Source organism: Punctularia strigosozonata (genome assembly GCF_000264995.1).
Source record: "Punctularia strigosozonata HHB-11173 SS5 unplaced genomic scaffold PUNSTscaffold_1, whole genome shotgun sequence".
Lineage (NCBI taxonomy): Eukaryota > Fungi > Basidiomycota > Agaricomycetes > Corticiales > Punctulariaceae > Punctularia > Punctularia strigosozonata.
The window spans coordinates 1775124-1797391 of NW_006767433.1; the positions used below are offsets into that span (position 1 = coordinate 1775124).

General features: G+C 54.4%; 8 protein-coding genes and 1 non-coding gene across 9 annotated transcripts; 5 read left to right on the forward strand and 4 right to left on the reverse strand.

The window, feature by feature from the left end:
* Positions 1-4125: 4125 nt before the first annotated feature.
* On the forward strand, positions 4126-5793 carry PUNSTDRAFT_109885 (pectin lyase-like protein; the record flags this gene model as incomplete). The annotated part of the gene is made up of 10 exons (XM_007378556.1): positions 4126-4372; positions 4428-4476; positions 4529-4619; positions 4675-4772; positions 4828-4969; positions 5023-5048; positions 5101-5194; positions 5246-5410; positions 5465-5515; positions 5566-5793. 10 exons carry the CDS (start codon positions 4126-4128, stop codon positions 5791-5793), a joined length of 1191 nt encoding a protein of 396 aa, XP_007378618.1.
* A 10-nt stretch (positions 5794-5803) lies between these two features.
* On the reverse strand, positions 5804-7475 carry PUNSTDRAFT_117404 (uncharacterized protein). The gene is made up of 5 exons (XM_007378557.1): positions 7311-7475; positions 6990-7199; positions 6829-6934; positions 6399-6780; positions 5804-6341 (listed from the first exon to the last, which is right to left on the reverse strand). The coding sequence occupies exons 1-5, from the start codon at positions 7348-7350 to the stop codon at positions 6102-6104; spliced, it is 978 nt and encodes a 325-aa protein (XP_007378619.1). The 5' UTR covers positions 7351-7475; the 3' UTR covers positions 5804-6101.
* A 1404-nt stretch (positions 7476-8879) lies between these two features.
* Positions 8880-12731, forward strand: PUNSTDRAFT_79448 (uncharacterized protein). The gene is made up of 8 exons (XM_007378558.1): positions 8880-10285; positions 10334-10770; positions 10817-10908; positions 10963-11629; positions 11689-12297; positions 12352-12467; positions 12521-12589; positions 12694-12731. The coding sequence occupies exons 1-5, from the start codon at positions 9002-9004 to the stop codon at positions 11933-11935; spliced, it is 2727 nt and encodes a 908-aa protein (XP_007378620.1). The 5' UTR covers positions 8880-9001; the 3' UTR covers positions 11936-12297; positions 12352-12467; positions 12521-12589; positions 12694-12731.
* A 225-nt stretch (positions 12732-12956) lies between these two features.
* Positions 12957-13047, reverse strand: PUNSTDRAFT_t11. Its single transcript has one exon. It is a non-coding gene; the product is annotated as a tRNA-Ser (tRNA).
* Positions 13048-13159: 112 nt separating this feature from the next.
* Positions 13160-13806, reverse strand: PUNSTDRAFT_94960 (NADH2 dehydrogenase; the record flags this gene model as incomplete). Its single annotated transcript, XM_007378559.1, has 3 exons — positions 13160-13294; positions 13344-13427; positions 13484-13806. 3 exons carry the CDS (start codon positions 13804-13806, stop codon positions 13288-13290), a joined length of 414 nt encoding a protein of 137 aa, XP_007378621.1. The 3' UTR covers positions 13160-13287.
* Positions 13807-13889: 83 nt separating this feature from the next.
* Positions 13890-14345, forward strand: PUNSTDRAFT_57631 (uncharacterized protein; the record flags this gene model as incomplete). The annotated part of the gene is made up of 2 exons (XM_007378560.1): positions 13890-14145; positions 14203-14345. The coding sequence occupies 2 exons, from the start codon at positions 13890-13892 to the stop codon at positions 14343-14345; spliced, it is 399 nt and encodes a 132-aa protein (XP_007378622.1).
* A 606-nt stretch (positions 14346-14951) lies between these two features.
* Positions 14952-15787, reverse strand: PUNSTDRAFT_48640 (uncharacterized protein). Its single transcript, XM_007378561.1, has 2 exons — positions 15387-15787; positions 14952-15310 (listed from the first exon to the last, which is right to left on the reverse strand). Exon 1 carries the CDS (start codon positions 15642-15644, stop codon positions 15489-15491), a length of 156 nt encoding a protein of 51 aa, XP_007378623.1. The 5' UTR covers positions 15645-15787; the 3' UTR covers positions 14952-15310; positions 15387-15488.
* Positions 15788-16573: 786 nt separating this feature from the next.
* Positions 16574-20146, forward strand: PUNSTDRAFT_117406 (putative 3-ketoacyl-CoA thiolase B; the record flags this gene model as incomplete). Its single annotated transcript, XM_007378562.1, has 15 exons — positions 16574-16801; positions 16861-16920; positions 16977-17079; positions 17141-17397; positions 17445-17724; positions 17782-17879; positions 17934-18010; positions 18065-18102; positions 18151-18499; positions 18555-18764; positions 18819-19056; positions 19108-19154; positions 19204-19577; positions 19634-19776; positions 19829-20146. 9 exons carry the CDS (start codon positions 16574-16576, stop codon positions 18276-18278), a joined length of 1269 nt encoding a protein of 422 aa, XP_007378624.1. The 3' UTR covers positions 18279-18499; positions 18555-18764; positions 18819-19056; positions 19108-19154; positions 19204-19577; positions 19634-19776; positions 19829-20146.
* A 1143-nt stretch (positions 20147-21289) lies between these two features.
* On the forward strand, positions 21290-22258 carry PUNSTDRAFT_129382 (ribosomal protein S3; the record flags this gene model as incomplete). The annotated part of the gene is made up of 4 exons (XM_007378563.1): positions 21290-21430; positions 21498-21706; positions 21756-21968; positions 22024-22258. 4 exons carry the CDS (start codon positions 21290-21292, stop codon positions 22256-22258), a joined length of 798 nt encoding a protein of 265 aa, XP_007378625.1.
* Between the last annotated feature and the right edge of the window lie 10 nt (positions 22259-22268).

Sequence of the window (22268 nt, forward strand, 5' to 3'; positions counted from 1 at the left end):
TCGAGACGGAGCTAAGTCCGACGCCGGAGGTGTGACGTCCGGACCTAGCGAGATGATTGTCGGAGTCGAGTCGGAAGAGAGTCGGAGAAAGTCGGAGCAGAGTTTCGAGATACAGAGAGTGAGTGCGAGTACGGACCAGACTCAAGCTTTAAGGCTTGAGTCGCTACGCGCTCTAAGTCCATGTCGGAGCAGAGGAGTAACTTAGTCGATATTCGAACTAAGGAGTTAGAGTACAGGAGCTAGGAGTTTATATACGCGGAGGCACGGTTCGGAGCTCGTATCGATAGGGAGTTATCGGAACTATGAACCATGTGGAATAAGGAGTTATCGGAACTATGAACCATGTGGAACTGTCAATCGTAAGGACGGAGCATATGGTTACAAGCTGATAATCGGAGGTAGAATAAGTCCGAAGGGAATATCAAACCGTTAAAGGCATATCGGTCGTGAACGTCGGAGTTGAATCCGTTATGACTCGAGAACTACCGGGACGTTGAGTCGCCGGAGGACTATTCATGTGATAACGTAGGTCCGGTACCGGAGCTGCTACTCCGATGGCGGACAACCCGGAACGACCGGAGCTATCGTACTTGGCCCGGTTACGGCCCAAGATCCGACACGTGACACCGCCGCGTACCTTGCCTCCGTTACTCCGTCGTCCGCGAACGGTGGTCGGACCCCACATGAGCTGTTCTGGGGTGTGGTGCCGAACGTTGCTCACCTGCGTGAGATCGGCTGCCGAGCATTCGTCTTGATCGATCCTCCACCGTCAAAGATTGCGCCGCGCTCGCGCGAGTGTGTTTTTGTCGGATACTCACCACATAGCAAAGCCTACCTCTGCTGGGACCGAGAGCGCCATTGCCTGGTCACCTCACGAAATGTCGAGTTCATTGAATCGCACCAGCGTTCCGCACCCGCGCCTGATGTTCCCATCCGTCCTGCTTCGCCGGACTGCCCACCTGCCGATGAGCTCCGACACTCCCTATTCCCTCTCTCTCCACACGTCCCCGCACCACCTGCGACACCCCCCCTCGAATCAGGCAAGCCCGAACCCTGACGCTCCGCGCGACTCAGAGATCGGGCTGGCGCCAATGTGTCCGTTGATTCCTCCCCAGATCATGCCTACGTGTATGCAACTCGCGTAGCCGGTGACTCTTCGACCGTAAGCGTACCAATCCTATCCGAAATCCTGTCCGTCATGGCCGACGACGGGGACCGGGCCTCCATTAATGTTGTACACCCTACCGACCCGCGAAACCTGAACGAGGCTATGAAGTCAGCCGACGCTGATCTTTGGTTGGAGGCTTGTGCGGATGAACAGCAATCCTTACGGGAGAAGGACGTATATGAGCTCGTCCCCAGAACAGCTGTGCCTGCAGGAACCAGGCTGATCGGAACGTGCCCTGTGCTGACCACAAAGTATGACTCCAACGGCGCGCCTGACCGTTTGAAGTGCCGGATTGTTGCGCAGGGTTTTGATGCCGTCCAGGGTGTCGACTACGACGCCTCTACCTCTCCGACTACTCGTCCTGAGTCTCTGCGTATACTGCTTGACCTGGCCGCCCGGAAGAACTGGCCGACATGCCAGATCGATGTCAAAACTGCGTACCTCAACGCCCCACTCGACAAACCGGTCTACTGCCGCCAACCGCGTGGTCTCGAAGTCGCCGGCATGGAGACCCACGTCTGGCGTGTAAAGAAGGCGCTGTATGGTTTACCGCAGGCGGGGCGATGCTGGAATAAGGAGATGCACGCTAAACTTGTTGACCTTGGGTTCGTCCGCGTGAGCAACGAGCATTGCATCTACTTCCGAGAACGCACTTCCGGTACCATCGTGACTGGCATACATGTCGATGATTTCCTGACTACAGGGAGCGACGACGATGAAATCGCCCTTTTCAAGGCGGACCTTCGGCGACACTGGACCATCACTGACGGCGGCGAGGCCAACTTCATTGTCGGCATCAAAATTGAACGGGATCGTGAACGCCGAACGATATTGCTGTCCCAACCAGCACTCATCGACAAGATCCTTGACACGCACGGCATGTCCAACGCTCATCCTGTCTCCACTCCGCTCTCTCCAGGAACTAAGCATTCCCGGAAAGAGTGCCCCGACGAAGGACAACGCCTCGACACCGCGAAATACCCGTACCGACAACTCATTGGCTCCCTCATGTACGTCGCGGTTGGGTCGCGGCCCGATATCTCACATGCCGTCGGACACCTGTCTCAATTCCTTGCGAACCCTGGCCTACCGATGTGGAACTCAGCACTGCACGTTGTACGCTACCTCAAGGGAACGCGTGACCTCCGGCTCGTCCTTGGTGGCCAAGGGTCTCCCCGTCTTGCCGGCCTCACCGATTCTGACTTTGCGAACTGCCCCGACACGCGCCGTTCCGTCGGCGGTTTCTCCTTCAACTTGGGTTCTGGCGCGGTTTCATGGTGTTCCCGGAAGCAGCCCGTGGTCGCTGTGTCGTCGTGCGAGGCGGAATACATGGCCGCGTACACTGCGACAAAAGAAGCTGTCTGGTTGCGCAACCTGCTCGCGGCGATCGGACACGACCAACCAGGTCCTACGCTTATCGGTGGCGACAATCAAGGCGCTAACATTCTGACCGAGGATCAGTCCCAACACAACCGGTCAAAACACATCGATATCAAGTACCACTTTACTCGTGAACGTGTGGCCTGCGGCGACGTCAAATTCTACTACGTTCGCAGCACCGATAACACTGCCGACATCTTCACGAAGGCTTTACCCTCGCCTGCTTTTGTTCGTTTACGCCACCAACTCGGTCTTCGCTTTCCGACCGGCCGACCGTATGTTCGCGGCGAGGAGGAGATCTGACTACACGGCGAGGAGGAGTGTGAGGGATAAGGTTCCGCCATTAAAGTCAGATTAGTGGCGATACGGTTGACGAACAAAACAGAGCGGCGGGACGTCGCGCTTTCCTCCTTCTGCAACCACTACGCAGTCGGAGGTAAGCACGCCCGCCATCGCCAGATATCATGTATTCACACTGCTATGTACAGACTCAGCTAGTATAGGTGAATACTACCTTCTGCAACCACTACGCAGTCGGAGACTCAGCTAGTATAGATCCTAATAAGTTGATGAACGATACTACTGTACTTTTACGACCGTAAGTTCGTCCCGCGTCCCCGGGGCACCCGAACCGAACTTATTGTCCCCTGTCCCCCTGGCACTCCGAACCACCGGGACACATTATATCTAACCGTGGGAGTCTTATATCTGACCGTGTGATCAAGAAAATCTGACCTCGTAAGCACGTGTCCCCCGGGCAGGCTGCGGATGAACTTCCCACGGCCGCGAACTTGGGTCGTGTCCCCTGTCCCCCTCCGACCTGGCCGAACTTACGGTCGTAAAAGTACAGTACTGTACTGGAACGCTGGCATGTGCGTTGACAAGCTCGTCCCTGTGGCTATACTCGAGGAAATGGACCTGGATCCGCTCAGTGCCGCAATCGCGACTTGACCACTGACTACAACGATATCCACCTCTACGCTCCGACTCTCACTTTTGAGGCCCACGGGACTCAGAGGGTGCCTCTTGCGTGTCGGGTGCCGAACGGCGAAGACCCGTTGCATCTGTCGTGGGGTGAACTTCCAGGACTCGGCTCCTCTCACACCTGACGAAACCTCGAATGCGACTTTGTTCCTCGTGATCGCCGCTGATAACTGAAGTGAGGAGCCGCCTGATGATGTTCGTGGATGGCGTGATTTTGGAAAGACAGAACCTTGGAGCTTTATAGCTACCGGCGAAGGTTCGCGATGCTGGTTGTCCGGGCCGCTTTCCTCAGCAGATCATGCATATCTCAGGCTGGAGATTCGGATGCCAGCGCACGCTTTCCGGAGCCGCCCTTGTGACAGTTCATTGTGGATATGTTGCACAGAGCATGGCTTCCGCTCTGAACGATACGTATTTCAAGCTGCAACCGTGTTCCATTCTTCCGCCCGACGTCAATACCTCGCGGCTACACAACTACTTCATCCGAGGAAACATCCAGTGCGGCCCGCTAGACGTCCCAGAATGTCCCGTATCATGTCCAACGACATTTATAAACGTTTAAAGCATGGGACAGGTTTTGCTTGTCCATCAATATGCATATCCTTGCTACTAGCTTGCTGACATGCTTGGCCATTGTTTCTGCTGCTCACCTTGACAAGAGGGCAACATGCACAGTCGCTTCCCATAACAATGCTGCGGACTCGGACGTGCCTGCTATCTCCGCCGCATTGAGCTCCTGCGGAAACGGCGGAACCATAGTCTTGTCCAAGGGCGTTACCTATGCTCTGAACGAAGTTCTTGACCTCAGTGCCTGCCAAGGATGCACCCTTGAAATCGAGGGTACGTGTTAATGATGCTTTGCTAAGACCGGCGTGGTGATAAGAAAATATAACAGGTACTCTCAAGCTCTCCGTGGACCTCGATTACTGGGAGGGAAAGACTGGGTAAGCGTGCTGGTGATGCTCTTGAGCTACTGAGAGCTCATATCGAAGGTAGCGCTATTTATGCGAAGGGCATGTCGAATGCCATAATCAAATCGGTCTCCGGATGGGGACTTATTGATGGATCTGGTCAGAAGTACTGGGAGGTGGGGCGGTCAATCTGCATCTTGTGGATTACACTACATGCTCAGCGATCTCTAGGTCTTCTCGGGAAACTCCTCCTACAAGCGGCCTACAATATGGTATATGAATAGCGTCTCCGGGGTATCCATAAGCAACCTGAAGTTCATCAACGCACCGTGGGTCTACTGCGATGGCAGTTGTAGGTATTGCATCTGACATATCTCATTACAGGAATGTCTTCCACAGCGTGGTGAATTCGCAGAGCGTCACGTACTACAACAACACATTGACAGCAGTATCGACAAACTCATCAGTGGTAGCACATAACACCGATGGGTGGGACATCGGGTCGTCAAGTTTCGTCACGGTCTCTGTGCGTCCATCCCCTTATATTGCGGAGTATCACCGCTCACTTCTACGCTACAGCACAGCAACGTGGTGAATGACGACGAGTGTGGAGCTTCTCGACACCGTCGCGATCGCATATTGACGCCAACTTTGCAGCTGTGTCGCCTTCAAAGCGGGCGCTACTTACGGGACGATCGATACCCTATCTTGCACGGGGTCTCACGGCGTTAGCATTGGCAGTCTCGGCGGGGTAGATTCATGTCCATTCTTCACCGCGCTTGACGCTAATGCGCGTGCCCAGTCAAAGGGTAAAACCGATACAGTACAGAACTTGTATATCCAGGATATCACGATGATCAACAGTGCCAAAGCACTCGGAATCAAGCTCTACCAGGGAGGAAGCTCTACTGGCACGGCGATTGTGTCCAATGTCACATACGATGGGGTGACGGTGACCAATTCCGATGTGAGTCATTCGTGAACCTTCATTTCCCATGCCCCTCCTGAACGTGTGCTGCAGTACGCCGTCCAGATACAAAGCTGCTATGGAAGCTCCAGTGCTTCTGACTGCGTGAGCACTGTTACTTGTCGTGGCTCCTGAGTTGCGCTAACACGGTGCAGGCTGCAAATCCTTCCCAGGCATCGGTGACGGGGTTCACCGTGAAGAACGTATCCGGCACAGTTAGCGGTTCAACGATCGTATCTCTTGATTGCCCGGCTGCGGGTACGTGCGATGTATACCTCCAGAATTTCTCCGTGAAACCGAAGAGTGGTACTGCGGCGTACCTTTGCTCGAACGTAGATAACAGCGATCTCTGCGTCACATGTACTGGCGCTGCGTCGGGTTGAACGACCACGAGGGAATACTGCAGTTCGCCTTGTATATATTCTTGTCTCACGCATTACACATTACACTGGACACGGAGGGTGTCATATCATATTGATGCCAGGGAGTCATACTGAAAAAAGTGCTAATGCATGCGAGTCATGAGGTATTACAGGCGACAGCAAGAGGGAACAGGGAGATCTTAGCAGTCGGAATATATAATGCGTGGCAGCAGCCAACCCGCGCGGATTTCCATGGCGGAAAACCAGAAAGTTCGCCCATTTGGTAAAATTTTGCACATGTTCGGCTCAGGCATGCAGGAGCTTGCACATTAAGAGAGCGACGGGAAGGCGGACTCATCGTCGACGCTGAGCGTCGGAGCCGGGGCACCATTGGTGCGACCACCGCGTCCACCACGGCCGCGTCCACGAGCCCTGTCGCCCCGTCCACGGTCACCACCGCGATCGCCGCCACGTCCGCGGCCTCCGCGCTGGGGCCGTTCAAAGCGGGCATCGATTTCGAGGAAAACCTTCTCCTTTTTCTCGGTGCGCTGCTTGGGGGCGGACTTCGACTAGAATGAGGAGGTTATCTACGTGAACCACCTTACTGCAACGACTGGATTACTTGCCTTGCCGGCGAAGTAGGCCTCCTCCTCCTCGGCACCCTTCTTGATGGGTGTGACGTTCTCGAACTCAGAGGCGTCGACTTGGCGGACCTCGGGCTTGGGGATGTCAAGAGTGGACTCCTTCTTCTTGGCGAGGTACTGATCGAGAGTGAGAGTGTTGTCCTCCTCTTCCTCATACCGGGGCTTGCGCTCGGCCTTCTCGCCTTCAGCACCTTCGGCAGCGGTGGCACCATTGGCAGCGTCGGCTCCGGCGCCAGCGGTCCAATCGTCCGTAGCAGTAGGACCCCACTCAGCCTTGGCGTCGGTCTCGCCAGCCTCCTCCGCCTTCAGCTCCGGGGTGCCTTCATCGGCGCCCCAACCGCTGGCAACCTTCTTCTCGGAGTCACTGAGGAACTGTTAGACAGTGAACGGGTGAAAAGAGTGCTCGACCTACGTCTTGCCGGTGGCGCTGTGCCTGTCCAGGCGACCACCGCGGAAGCCGCCACGATCACCACGGCCACGTCCTCTGCCACGACCGCGGCCACGGCCTTCGCCATCAACTGGTAACGCAGCATGAGCGCATGTACGGTCGCGGAAGACTACGACCACACTAACACTTCTTTCTACCTTCCTCGCCGGCGGCAGGCTCCTCCTCGGCATTCTCGCGAGGGGCGCCCTTATTGCCACCTCCGCGGGCGTAGTACTTGCCGCCACGCGATGCGGGACCGGTACGCTTTTGGTTACCACGAGAGGCGGGAGCCGCAGGAGCAGGAGCCGCTTCCTTCTTCGAGGCGGGGACAGCGGGAGCGGGAGCTTCCTCACCGTCTATACGGACGTATTTTGCAGAGCAGCATGACGAACGCGACAATCAAACAGGCGCAATATGAGGACTGAGCGATCAATTGGTACCATTGAAGATCGATAGTGTCTACTAACCGTCGAGGAGGGCAAAAGGATTTTTTGAGGCCACCGACATGTTCGGGGCCTTTGGCGAGCTCAGTCAGAGGCTGGCGGCGGGAACGACGAGCAAAGGTTTTTGGGGCAGAATCTGCCGATGAACGCTTTAGACAAAAGCTGGAGGGTGAACGACGAGCACTACGGTTGCACAAGCCCCCGGGACGCGCGTCGGGGGCTCGCTGGACCAGCTGTACAGTTGCAGCCACGTGGCAAGTATATAGTCCGAACACGCGTTTTCCCTCTCTTTGGAAGACACGGCCGCTCAAAAGCATCTCGACGACGATTCGCCCGCCTTTTAGGACTGGAGTGGATCGAGGACCTCGAGACCGTCATGGTTGGCCGGAGAATGAGAGCGCCTTCTGGTTGCAAACGATGGGACTTGGGTGCGGCAGGCTCGCTGGTTCGTCCATTGGCAGTCGACCCTTCGTGGCGACTGCGTGGGTTCTGTCGCAATGTCTCGTTGTACAGTTATCTAATACCTCTGTTCTTGCAATCGAACAACATGACTGTCCTTTGATGTGCCGTTGTGCGTGGAAGTCTCGCTTTGTGCTCTACCGGTGCTGTAGTGGGCTTCAGAGGTAAGACTTCCGTCATAGCAATCATATGTCTCGCCGTCCCCAGTCCATCATGTTCCAACGCATGAGGCTTGTTGAGTGTGCACAAAAAACGCCGTCGTAGACCATGAATGGAATGCCTACGTTCTCAGCGTTAACGTTCCGAGACGCATATGTTAGGCGCCTACGGGCGCTTACACCCTTGTGCCAGCCTCATATCTCATACCTCATCTCGGTTGGCTTAGTTCAGGCACAATGAGCTCCCGTCGACTCACAATTTCATCTTTGTTGTGCGATGACAACGCTTCGTCTGTGTCACCACCGGCAGCGACGTCACTGTCACTCAGCAAGTCCGACTCTTCCGCTGCATCGCCCGCGCCAGCGTTGTCTCATTCGGACCTTCAGACGCAATACGTGGACACTTCTAACCGTACAGACCCACTGAGAAGTCCTTGGCACAGTCGTTTGGAACAAGTACGGCTGTCACCACTTCATCCCATGATGGACATCGCGGAACGGCGCTCCGACGACGACCGGGCTGGCACCTCTCCCATTCACGCGTCTACAGTCCAAGGAATGTTATGCGCGGAAGAGTCGCATATACGGAGCGAGAATGCTACAGTTCCTTCAACCGCGCGACCTAGTCACCAACCATACATCGATGAACCTGAGCATGATCCGATTTCTTCGCGGCACACTTTACCATCGCTGCTGCAGTACATTCCACCCTCCTCGCATTTGCCTCCCATCCGTTCTCCGAGCTATCATGCATCCCCGAGTCTCAGTGCCACCACCATGCCACCACCGCCTGCATATGCGCGATCATCCGTCCACAATTACTCTCCTCACCGTCTCTCTCCTCAGCAAACGCGATCCCCTTCCAACGCGTTTCCCGTGATGTCTCCAGGTGGATCGTCTCATCGCGCGTCATTGTCCCCCAGCCATCAACGGCAATACCCCACCTCATACGAGCTTCCGCCTGCAGGTTCGTCATATGATCCTTCGTCTCGTCATCCCTCCACGGAGTTGCCGGTATCGGAAGTCCTTCACCGGGTACAACCACTCTTTTCCACCACGTCACCGTCCAATGCACCTACTCGCCTTCCGCCCCCGCTTATGTCTCCCATGCCCCCACCAGGCATCTCACCATTTAGTGGGTTGGACGCTCTCGTTCAGGCAGCGTCGGTGGAAAGCGAGCGAGAGCGACGGAGGCTGAGTGCAGGCTCTGATACCGCCATCCATTCAAGGCCCAGTTCATCGCACAGGATGGATGTGGATTCATCCATGGAGATGGTCAGAGAGAAGGAGCAGGACAAGATGATCCTTGACAGCACCCCACGATCAAGCGTGCCCCATTCGTGGGAGGAGGCCTCCGCACGTCACGGTTTATACGATGGAACTGCAACACGGCAGGAGGGAAGGAGGCGGTCTAGTGCAAGCTCCAGCGCGAGTTTGCGAGGCCTCATCAATCCGACCCCAACTACAGATATCCAGATTGCGGACGGCGTGGTCGTGGAGCCTCACTCGATTTCTCGCGATGTCCACATAACCCCACGCCGTGCTTTATCGCCGAGGCCTCCTGCTGCACGGGAAGTACAAGCTGGAAGCCCACCTGCGAGCGCCCACGGGCTGCCGGTGCAACCCGAGCCGAAAGTGGAGGCTCCCGACCCGGACCAACTGCCTTCTGTGCAGCCAGTGAAAGCCGAGTTTATGCAAATGCAGAGATCTGCCGGTCCATCCAGGGCCGGGGGCGAGCTAGCGCGGACATCGCCGCAGGAAGCGCGGCCTCGGAATCGGGTTCTCAAGCGGGAGTCCACTCCACCGCAAGTCAACGTGCGGACACCGACGCCAAAACTGGAGACAAAGCAAATGCGGAAACTAAGCCTCGGTGGCGAAGACGATCCTCATGAGTGGCTTCTGGAGCATTATGCGGGCGAGTCGCCACGGGCGCCCGAGCCACCGCACTCGGAGCCACCTTCGCCACCTCCCGAACATCGGCAGCCAACACATGTGTTAGCCTCACCAGCGCAGACTAGACGCGAGGATACTGCAACTCCTGTCGTTCTGTCTACCCCTCTACCTCCGAGCCCTAACTCGGCCAAAGAACTCGAGGACGAGCTTGTCGCTGCAGTCGAGCCGGAACCTGAAAGTAGATTCCATCACGCGGGCATGGACATGGATGTGGATGACGAGTTGCTTAGCTTAGTGGATGACCAACATCGCCCGCGTTCGTCTACCTCGAGCTCCACAAGGCAAAATACTTCGTCTCCTGCAAAGGCCAAAGTCTCTCCGACTCCTGTCCCGAGCACCGTGCCACGACAGAAGACCGGTGTCACAGACAATCTTCCTTTGGCAGAATCGACGCAACCTGCCCCTACAAGTTCAAGTCAAAAGAAGAAGGTATCTCGCTTCTGCTTTCGCGGCAAACAACTGCTCACAATCAGTTAGCCCATCGGTAAGACGAAAGCCAAGGAACCTAAAGAGGCTAAGGCTACAGCAAAACTCAAAGCAAAAGCTCCCGCCAAGCCCAAGGGAAAAGGGAAAACCTCAGCGCCTGGGACCGATGCCGCGCTTACCCTTGCTGATATCGCACCAGGTTTGACGACAACAGGCAGGACGAAAAAGGTGCCGGTCTTCCGGAGACCCGATGATACACTTCCCGCTGTGTCGGGAAAGAAGGGTTCGGGAACTGCGATGTCCTCCTCGAACCAGGCGCCCTCCCGTTCGCGATCGACATCTGTCATGCCTCCTAGCATTGAACAGCACAGGGAGTCCAAGGAGGCGAGGGAGAGCGAGGTGCCTCAGGATGATCAAGACGACGAGAAGCTGTATTGCATATGCAAGACCCAGTATGATGAGGATCGGATCATGATTGCCTGCGACAGGTGAGTACGCAGCTCCGCCAGCCGTCTTAATCCTTATGAGCAATAGGTGCGATGAGTGGTACCACACACAATGCCTCAAGATGCCCGATCTTGAGGTTGATCTAGTAGACCAATTTATATGCCCGATTTGCGTGAAGAGTAAGATCCTTCTGCACCCTTGGTGAGCGACCCCTTCTGACATGTCGCGCCTAGATAATCCCCATCTTTCGCTGCACACGACATGGAAACAACGGTGTTTTTACGGGCTAGAACATCCCGACCCAACGTCGCAGGCCGCATGCCACAAACCAGCTCGCGGACTTTACTCCAAGTACTGCTCAGATGAATGCGGCCTCAAGCTGATGCAGGCGCGGATCGCAAAGTGGTCCAATGAAGGCGGGAACAAAGCAGGACTGTGGGAGAAGGTCAAGTCCGCGCAAAAGAGGGAAGGCGTGACCGTGCGGATTGAATTCGAACCATCGAAGGACAGAGTGGACGACATCAAAGTTGGCCAAGGCATGTACGGAGCACGTACGGAGAAGCTCATAGCGCCACAAAGATCCATCATCCAACGCGAGGTCGACAGGCTCCATAGCCTGCTGGATCAGCTTCAGCTGAAGCGGGATGAAATCAACAGGACCATGGACATTGTGCAATGGCGGGAACGTTTGGTGGAACTTGCCGATGGACGATCGGAAAGGCTCGAGGAATGCGGATGGGATCAACGCCTTTGCTTCGGCGATACTGAGGTGGCAGTTTTCGGGGCCGGTGTATTCGAGAGTTACGAGAGCGTCGTCATTGAGGATTCCGCAGCTGAAACGCCTGGGGAGGACGGCGAATGGTGGTGTCGCGGGAAGAAGAAATGCGAACGCCACGCGGGGTCAGTTACTGATCACTTGATTCCAATGGTATTTTACCGACGCTAACATGCGATACTAGATGGCAGAAACTACGCCTAACAGAGGTCGCGCTGGAGAGGGAAATCAAAGAGGTGGCTCTCAACAAGCTCACCACGCGAGAGCGTGAACTCAGGAAGCGCATGGAAGATCTCCTGGATCCGTTCACTCGACAATCGCAGGCCGCTGAGCCAGTGCGCTCTCAGCCAGTTGTGGCCATCAATGGACATGGGAAGGCTAAACCCAATGGGCAGACCACGAAGCGGGGTAAGAAGAGGAAAGCAGAGTGATGTGTTACTACACCCATTTCCATGCGATGAATAATATAGAGCACGTACAAAGGACAAATGTATCGATAGTAATGCGCGTATACCGCCCGTGAGGTGCTGGAGCCCCTCCGCCAGCGAGGCAATAATGAATCTGCCTATTGCATCCTCTAATCAGAGGATGCGAGCCCCAGACATTCCTCTGCATCGTCTGCTCAGTACGCATCGCCCTCCCCTCCTTCCTTGCAAAACCCTCGCTGCTCAAATAAGATGTGCGATTTGACCTCTTCTTGTTCTTTCTGTTTGACCGCATCGGCCTTGTGATATGGTTCCAACACGCTCCAGTCAACCTGCTTTAGAGGAACATCATCCTCGCGATCCAGGTCCTGCCGGGCGTCGTTCAGTTACCATGTGTCAATGACATGATGTTGTTGACGCACCACCTCTCCTAGGAGAACTACGTTCTCTCCTCTAATGAGATAGAGGCCACGCCAGTTTTCTGCAAAGACGTCCTGGTGATAGATTCTTTCTACCGTGTCTTCCAGCACTAGATTTGCTGAAGGGCGCTTCGTTCAACGCCGATTTGCCAACGAGATCATTGTTACATACCGAACTGGTCATAGGAGCGTAACACGCCGACAAGCTTCCGGCCGTCGCGAAGGACAACCAGCATTTTCCCTGAGGGAAGACCGCATGTGCGCAACCGAGTGTAGGCAGGATGGTGGACGAGGAAACGGGTGCTCAGGCCCTCGCATATCAAGGCTACGTGGTGGCAGACGTACTGTCCACGCAGTCCATAAGCGACCCGCTGGTGGTGAATGGTATTAGTGAGTCCATGGTTGGGAGGCGAGGGCAAGATGTGACAAGGCGTGAGGCAGATGCCCCTACAGAAGACAGCGGTCACGGGTTGTCTCGCAAACGAGCGATGAGAGGAAGCTGTCGGATATTCAAGCTTCAAGCTCGAGCGCACACCTCTCAGCGTCTGAGCACTAGAATATACAGCTGTTTTGAAACACGGATGTCTCGCGAGAAAAGGCAAAAACTCCGGTGCCTGCAGGGTTCGAACCTACGCGGGCGAAGCCCATGGGATAGTAAGCAATTCAAATCCCACCCTTTAACCACTCAGGCAAAGCACCCTGAAGTCGGGAATCCCACAGTTTGGTTATGGCTGTTTCAACGTCGATAGGGAATCACAAACGACACTCCGCACGGAATGGGACCAGTTCCTTGGACAAACAACGACTCGTGGCGGCATCCATAACTGACTTGATCACCCATTGATTTCCAATCTACCGGTACAAGTCATGAGAGTCTAGAAGGACTACTGCTGAAGATGTTGACGAGGTGCAGGAAACGCAGTGGTGCTTCGCCCACAATCACGAGCTGCTATAATATGTGAGACGGCGGGCGACGGGATACGTTGCGAACGTACTGTTGTATGGGGTCAACACCGAGCGTGTCGCTACCGAAGTATTCCCACTGGCCTTTCTCCGGCTTCTCTTCCAGGGGTTCCCAGCTTGTATCGAGGTAAATACGGTTGCGCTGTAAGGCATCATATATGAAGGGACATACGGTTTCCACTCAATCATCTTCGAAAGAAGGCTTAGCTCGTCTTTGGCGATGTCCAAAGCCTGTTCAATCTGGCCATCTTCAAGCTCCTTCTCCACAGCTGCTATGTTTCCGTCGGCAGCATTGACGATATCCAGCTTCCGTTGAGTAAGTGCCTCCACACCCTGGCGGTAGACGGAGCTTTCGGGTATGGTCGACAAAAGCGAGAGTGTCGATTGGTAAGTGTGGACAAGCTCGGGGAGAGGATTGGAATGCACATGGAGGCCGGTGACCCCGGTAGTGGTCTTACGGGCGGCTTGTAGTAACGGTCGGGTAAGGCGGAACATGGTGGTGGAACGCAAGCGAACTCTGAGCGCGCGACCGCGACCACGAGCGCGACTTTCCGCTCTTAGCCTCTTCCCTTCCAGCGATGGCGGCATTCTCACTTGCGTCTGCGGCGCCGCTACGGAATCTTTTCAGGTTTTCATTGTTCACGCCATCCTTTGCCGCTCCAGCAGTTCTTGGCATACCTAGCCTTCCGTCACCATCGCTGCGCTGGTCACTACCCGACATATGGTCTCTTCTCGAGCTTCTTCCGCCGATAGTGCTCGCTGTGCCCAAGAAAAAGGTATCGCACTCCCGCAAGTCCATGCGTAGTGCGAACAAGGGACTCAAGGACAAACATAGTACGTGCATCTTAGCTCGCTGTGCCTGCATTCAATACGTGGACTGACTCGGGATAGACCTCGTCCATTGCCCGGCATGCGGCTCTCCTAAACTTGCACATCATCTCTGTCAACAATGCTATTCCGAGTTGAACCGGAACTGGAAAGCAAAGAACAAAGCATCAGAAAGCCATAGCGATGTACCTGCCGTGTCCACTTGAGACCATCAGAAGGTACATCTCCCGTTCCTTGTTGAAAAGTTGGCTCAGTCCGTTGGCGCTTACAGGTTTCCTTAGTTGAAAACTTGGCGCTCCGTAATCCTTTGAGGCCACTTTGCCATTCCGACCCTGTTTCCTCGCGGGATGGACACTGAGGTACAACATCAAGTCCCGTACACTACACCACAACCTCTTCCTCATAATTGATCGTTGTTGAAGTTTCGAGCGTTGTGGTACCTCTTGTGACCACTGCCCAGACTGATCTTCATGACCAACGAAACGCAAGGTTCTTCGTCGCCCGAGGCTATACGAGGGCGATGCTTCACCCAGATGCAGTATTGACCGTGGCGCGCCATGACGACGCGTGCGTTATCCGCTCCCACCAGAACATGAGTAAACAGAGTGCATTCGCTGAAAAGATCTACGTTCCTTGCTGTGGAAATTGCGGTAGCAGCTATGAGGTCTAGGTTCCTGTCTCGTTGCAAGAAGTCGATGGCCATCTGCAAACGCTGGACGCGGTGGACGTTGCCTGGTATAAACGACCAACGAAAACAGATCGGATTGGCGTGGTCCAGAACTTAGCTGGTTTGCGTCAACGGAGGATGAAATGGCATGGCGTCGTCTCAATGATCCAGAATGCTACGGGTTTCTCGGTGTGCTAGCCAGCATTTGCCGAGCCAACGCCACGGAACTGTTTTGATATCGGCATCAGGTTCTTTGCTATATATCGACATCGGAGACATTTTCTCGTATCCAGAGCCTGTGTTATAAGGTTCGACACAACGGAAGACATAGTTCCATCAACGAGAGGATGTCGTAACATCGGGGAAGCAGTTATACCTGTTCCGTCTCGGTTCTGGCTATCACTGCAACGGCGGTGCAATAACCCCTCTCAGGCATCGGATCCTCCCGCAGTTACGAACCACGAACAAAATAAAATCGATGATACAGTTCCCGCGGGCCAAGCTAGGTGAGTCCGTGGATTCTTTTGAGGCGCTGAGCAAGCTTCTGCCGCGTACAGTACTGGTGCTGAAGGGACGGAACAGGATAGACGATCTGGAGCCTATCCAGGGAGTTTGGTCGCCAAGTTACGCGACTCCCAAGCACGTCTCAGCAAGCTAGATACACACCTTTGGAATCCGATGTTCATGAACAGAGCGTCAATGGCCGCAAGTCGGAAAGCGCCTTGATGGCCATCGCCATTGGTGGTTGTTTCGTCGCACCGCCCGCGCCCGAAGATGATGCATTCAGTTGACCGGCGGCGAATTGAGGAGTGAATCGGAACGCGTTCGAAGACGACATCCAGAGGCATCGCCGACCCTTTGCGTTCAGTGTGCCAACTTTACTGGCAGGCTGTGACTGCTTCACCTTCTAGCGGGTATAAGAAGGCGGATGGGATCCGTATCTAGAGCGACCGCCAGGTTACTTACAACACTCCTATTCCACTCTTCCACTCTCGACACTTATTTCGATTCGAGCAAGATGGCCAACGCGAGCTACACCGTATACCGCTTGGCTTCTACCGTGGCATACTATTTCTTAGCGCCAGCAGAAGCATTTTGCGGCCCGGACCTTTATGCGATGGGTCCGTCCTCTGGTTAGCACGTTGGTGAAGCTCGGAGCTAACAGTAGGGCATACCTCCAGATCGTCGCATTGATATCCCAGACGAGAACTGGGAGCAGCGGGTCTTCGGATATGGTGGGCGCATGAGCGCGCGCCGAGCCCCGTACTATTGATTGCAACGCCGTTTTTGTGAGTTACAGACTAACAGGGTCAAAGGCGGGAAGACTTACGGTGATATAGTGAAGCACGATTTATCGACTTCGTTTCGACGATTCTGGTTCGCGCTAGCCTTGCGCTTACGAGGGCGCAGTCGGTCCTTACTGCACAGATTGTAACACTCCTTGTATTTATGCTTGTATGGATGCAGCATTCACCCAACTCTCAACTCGTCGCCACGCGGCGTGAATACCGGACAAGCGAAGGTCATTCTCATTGGGGATGTTAGTAGAGTACTAATCATCTCCATGGCCTTGGGAAGAGCAGAATGGCCGCCAGAGGATGTGATGTAACGCGTCTTGCCGTCGCGCTGACCCAATTTTGGAACAAGTTTCACGTCGGTCCACGCACTGCGGATGTAAACGGTTGCACACGATGATTTCTTCCCAGCTTAAATAGAGAACGCGAACATACCTTTGCCTTACACCGTCCTCGCTGCAGTTCAATCACGATGCTATTCTGTAGAGCTGCCCTCAAGGCGAACCATAGCGGAATCCTCCACAATACTGGCACTGCGGTGCGCGCCGCCTCCACTCGAGCCAGGGGGTTACCTGCCATTCTTGAGAAGAAACCACAAGATGTGGTGATTACGTTTGCGAAACGAACTGCAATGGGCCGCGCAAAGAAGGGGCAGCTTAAGGATACCCCTGTTGACGAACTGCTCCTCGCATTGTTCACGGTGCGTCGCATTGTCCCCCCCTGTGGACGTCGAAGCAGGGCTCACCGCGATGTCTACAGGCAACTTTAGAGAAGACGAGAATTGATCCTTCATTGATACAGGATATTTGCGTAGGGACAGTGAGCGGCACCCCGAACAACCACCCATTACTCGCGATATAACGAAATAATCCCAGTGTCATCCTCCGTCACCGCTGTACATATCTCGTGCAGCGGCATTGGCGGCGGGAATCCCCCACTCGGTCCCTATATCAACTGTCAACAGGCTCTGTTCATCAGGTTCGCTAGACACCTTCACTCCATGTCAACCCAGATAGCAACTGTACTGAGGTGAACATAGGTCTGATGGCGATTCGCTCCATTGCACATTCAATTGAAGCAGGCGAGACGTCCTTCGGGGTCGCGGTCGGAGTCGAGAGCATGTCGTTGAATCCACGTCCCACGCCTGAAGTCACAGACCCTGTGGGCAAGAACCCATACGCGCACGATTGCATTCAACCCATGGGATGGACCAGTGAAATGGTCGCTAAGATCTACAACGTGTCGCGAGAGAAGCAAGATCACTACGCCTTCATATCACATACTCGAGCGAGCAAGGTGAGCGCACAAGCTCTTGGCAGGCCAATTACCAAGCATGTGTCTAGGCATCCGAGTCGGGGGTATTTTCCGAGGAGATATTACCTGTCAAAATACGTGGCGCAGTTGTTGCGAAGGATGACACGATTAGACCGAATGTCACTGTGGAATCTTTGGCACAATTGAAGCCAGTGTTCAATTTTGACGACGTTTCTGACGCCAGCACAACTGCTGGAAATGCAAGCGGTGTTGGTGATGGCGCCGCGATATGTCTCCTCATGAGCCGCGAGCGCGCCGAACGCGAAGGTGCTGAAATCGTAGGAAAATGGGTTCGGAGCACCGTTGTCGGTAAATGCTTCCGCGGACACAGTTCTATTGTCTCTGCTAACCTCCTCTCGGCATCAGGGGTGGAACCTCGCGTGATGGGAATATCTCCAATAGCCGCGGTGTCCAAGATTCTTGACGATACGGGATTGCGAAAGGAAGATGTCGATGTGTGGGAGGTGAGATGCGGGTATCTGTACTTCTTGATCGATCTCTCTGAATATTGATCATAGATTAATGAAGCTTTCGCATCTCAATTTGCATACTGTGTTGAGGAGTTAGGTATACCGATTGAGAAAATCAACCCGAAGTAGGTCGCTCTACGTCTTATGACTGCCGTGGACTAAACGTACGTTACTATCAGTGGTGGCTCAATCTCCCTCACACACCCTCTGGGAATGAGTACGTCTTTACTTCCCCGTGGGTGCTCACTAACGCATCCTCTTGCAGCTGGCGTGCGCCAAGTCGTTACAGGTTTGGCTCAGCTGCAGCGAACCAAACAAAAAGTTCTCTGCACGAGCATGTGCGTGGGCAGCGGTATGGGAGCAGCGGGCGTTTTCGTAAATGAGAGGGCTTAGTTGACTGAACGGGACGACGCTCCAGCACTGGACAACGGAGAAGCTCGGATTGTACATTACTCATGATCGTTTGGGCCAGACTGTGTTTCCTCACAACTTCGAGCCGCCAGCCTTCAATGCCGCGTCTACTATTTCAGCCATCGCGATGACCGCCTCTTCCTCGAGCGTGCGTCCGACAACCTGTACGCAAACAGGGGCGTTCTTGAAAGTCTCTGGTTCATCTACAATCGACGCACATCAACATGAGGAAATATCGGAAGAGGGTCGGTCACTTACACAAGTTGTAGTTATGTTCGTCGCTTTCGGATAAGAAATCATGGGGAGGTTTCTTGCCGTCCAAGTCCGCGTTCACCCTAGTGACTGGGATGACCAGCGCAGGATAGTCCAATGCGTTGCACCAGATGGTGTAATTGGCTGTACTGTTGAGCCCATGCGGTGGTGCCGCATACGGTGCTGTCGGCGAGATGATGGCATCCACTGGGCGACCTTGCGACATGCAGTCAGTATATTTACAGGGCAGGATCCCACTATCTGCGGTACCTGTTTTCGTGCTCGCCGCGGTTGCATTCCAATGGTCGAGATACTGCATCCGCATGTCTCGACGTTCTTTATGCACCTGCCACAGTTCATATGCCGATAATCCTCTGTATTCATTGGGACGGAATGTAGCTTCCGCAACAAGGTCCTGGTTCAGCTCCATGGTGGCGATGACCGGTTCGCCTGAAGGAGCTGTGGTGACTGCATAATCTTCTGCAGCAGCCGCATTCCAGATGCTTCTCTGATGTTCAAACAATTAGACTTCGGACCACAGGTGAAGGATGCGACGCACTGTATTTGCGTAGAGCTCCTTGTGCATGATCGGAGTCCACTCAATGACTGGTTCAGTAGTCAGACAGGAGATCATGCCTCCGGGAATGCTCCGTACCATCATGACCCTGCTGGGTGAGTGCCGATTTCACTGTCTCCAGTGCTCTGATCACAGGAGGGTGGGGTACGGTAACACCGTCGTTCCACATGACAGCAAAGCAAAGCGATTTGCCCCTGCCATGTTCAGCCAGTTGATAAGCTTCTTCGTCCCATGCTTTGCGTACAGCAAGAGGATCCTTGAGCCATGGTTTGGCATCGATTACAGCGCGCATAAAAGCTTTGACGCCACTCAAGCTGACGGAAAGCGGCCCCAAAACCGACGGGAGCGAGTCCTGACCCTCTAGCGAGTTGAGGGCCCCCGCGTACGGGATACGATGGTAGGAGGGCCGCAAGCCGTATATTCCGTTGAACGAGCTTGGAATGCGGACAGAGCTGCAAGGCATGGCATTTAGACGATAAGTATACCGAAAAGCCGCCGAATATCGTACCCGCCAATATCGGAGCCGACGCCAAGGGGTGAACCTTTCATGGCGATCAGGGCACCCTCACCTCCAGACGATCCGCCGGGGGTGAGACTACGGTTATGCGGATTGGTCGTCCTCCCGAATATGTTATTGTAGGTCTCAGGCCACTAATGAATCAGATATATAAGACTGTTCGGATGCGTACGGATGTGCTCATACCATGAGTGTCTGAGGAACATTCGTGCGAACGAAGGGCACAGCACCGAGCTCATAGAGAATTTCTACCAAAACAGCGTCATGCTCGGAATACTTCCCGATCCACGTCACATATCCCATTGTCGTCTCCAGCCCTTTGATAGCAAGCTGATCTTTCAGGGAGATCGGCAGGCCATGAAGAGGTCCCAAAACCTTGCCGGTTTCTTTCAAATGTGCATCCAATTTCGCCGCACGAACCAGCGCTTGGTCGACGAAGATTTCCGTCAGGCAGTTCACAACCTGCTGTGCAACAATTGCTCGTTTATAATATGCCGTGGTCACCTGTAAGCAGAGTTCGTCAAGGTATTGATTTCTTTAAGATACGCAGCTCACTTCCACCGACGTCCACTCCGCAGTTGCTAGTTTCTTGAGGAGAACCTCCACGTCGCTCGTATTGGTTATTTCCAGTTCCCGTTGGGTTAAGAGCCCGCACTGTTCAGGGATTGCAGTAACATCGAGCACATCCTCTGGAGGAGGGGTGATGATCCAGTCCTTCGGTATTGAAGTCTGTTGCCTGCGTTTCTTATCGGCGACGAGTTCACGCCAGTCCGTTGTGCTAGGCATGTTGGAGGTTGCTTTCTAACAGGCAGACTCACTGGAGGTGGGTGGGGCTGGGATGGAGGAAGACGTTCACGCTCGCGCACCGATAAGACAACCTTCGCCAAAGTATGTCTCATGATGACTCAGGATGCGCACTATATGCAGAACAAGATTCCCGCGTCCATATGGCGACAATGTCATGCGTTGTCATCGTGTACATATGTGTAGGAGAACCGTAGAGGCTTGTGACAGTAGTCTACCGAAGAGGGCGATGGCATCCGGCCAAGATCACGTCGAAGGGCGTACACATCTGTGGAACAAGTCAGCGATCAGATGCAGTAAATAATCGGAAGGTGAATGCTCAGAAGGTCATTCATGTCATTGAACACGAGCAAGCGATGTGAGTCGCGAACCATGTTCAGATCGACTAAGAGGTGCCAGGTGGGTCGAAAGCTCGACACTCTTCATGGCAGTGAAAACTAGCGTGTGGAACATTTCGCACCTTTACTGATGAATCATTCTTCAATGGACTGAGCTCTGAGGGACGGAGTGGGGGGAACGAGGGTGAACGAGGAAAAATGTCTGCACGAAGAAAATTAGCGCACCTCCAATTATGGTCACGTGAGTCGTTCCATCCCGTAGCAGTAATCTACGGTAGGACTAAGGCCAATCCCCTCATCGTCGGGCTTGCCATCGCCAAGGTGTGTGAAACGTCTTACTTTACATCAGGGAGCAGCTGGGATGCCATGTATCCGAAATATCTACCAATATCTACCTTCGTGCTCGACGGATTTCGATGGATGCAGCGATTTCGAGATGGATGTTACCGGTGCCCGAACTTTGGACGCTAATTGGATTCCCTCATAGTAGTCCGCTCTCCTCAAGATGTCCAGCCAGATCAGCAAAAAGCGCAAGTTCGTGGCGGATGGTGTGTTCCGCGCCGAACTGAACGAATTCTTCACCCGTGAACTGGCCGAGGAGGGATACTCTGGCTGCGATGTCCGGGTCACTCATGCCCGCACTGAGGTGCGTAGCCTGTTCCGGCTTCATTTGCAAATGCGAACGAAACTGACCTTGCCGAACGCGGTCATAGATCATCATTCGCGCCACACACACGCAGGAAGTGCTTGGTGAGAAGGGCCGCCGCATCCGCGAGCTCACAGCGCTCGTTCAAAAGCGATTCAAATTCCCCGAAAATTCTGTCGAACTTTACGCCGAGAAGGTCACTTACCGTGGTCTTTCCGCCATTGCGCAATGCGAGAGCTTGCGCTACAAGCTTCTCGGTGGGCTCGCTGTACGCCGGTACGCCCGATAATTGTTCACCAGCGACCGTTCCTCATCTTTCGAACAGAGCTGCTTACGGTGTTCTTCGTTTCGTCATGGAGTCCGGTGCCAAGGGTTGTGAGGTTGTTATCTCTGGCAAGCTGCGTGCTGCCCGTGCCAAGTCCATGAAGTTTACCGATGGCTTCATGATTCACTCCGGTCAACCTTCGCGCGACTTCGTCGATTACGCTGTGAGGCACGTGTTGCTCAAGCAGGGCGTACTCGGTATCAAGGTCAAGATGTACGTTCATTTCTATGTCATAGTTGTTATATTGTTGACTCACATTTCATATAAGCATGAAGGGATGGGATCCTCAGGGCGAGACCGGTCCGTCCAAGCCTCTTCCCGACTCGGTGCAGATTTTGGAGCCTCCGGTCGACAAGATCATCACCGAGCCCTCGTCAGAGCAGCGAGAACCCCTTCTCCCGACACACGCCGTTCCGGTTGGCGAAAACCCCGAAGTCGCCTACCAGCCACAGTCCGACTACCAGGAGCCCGCCTACCAGGAGCCCCCCGCTACCGGATTCTGATTCTATTCTC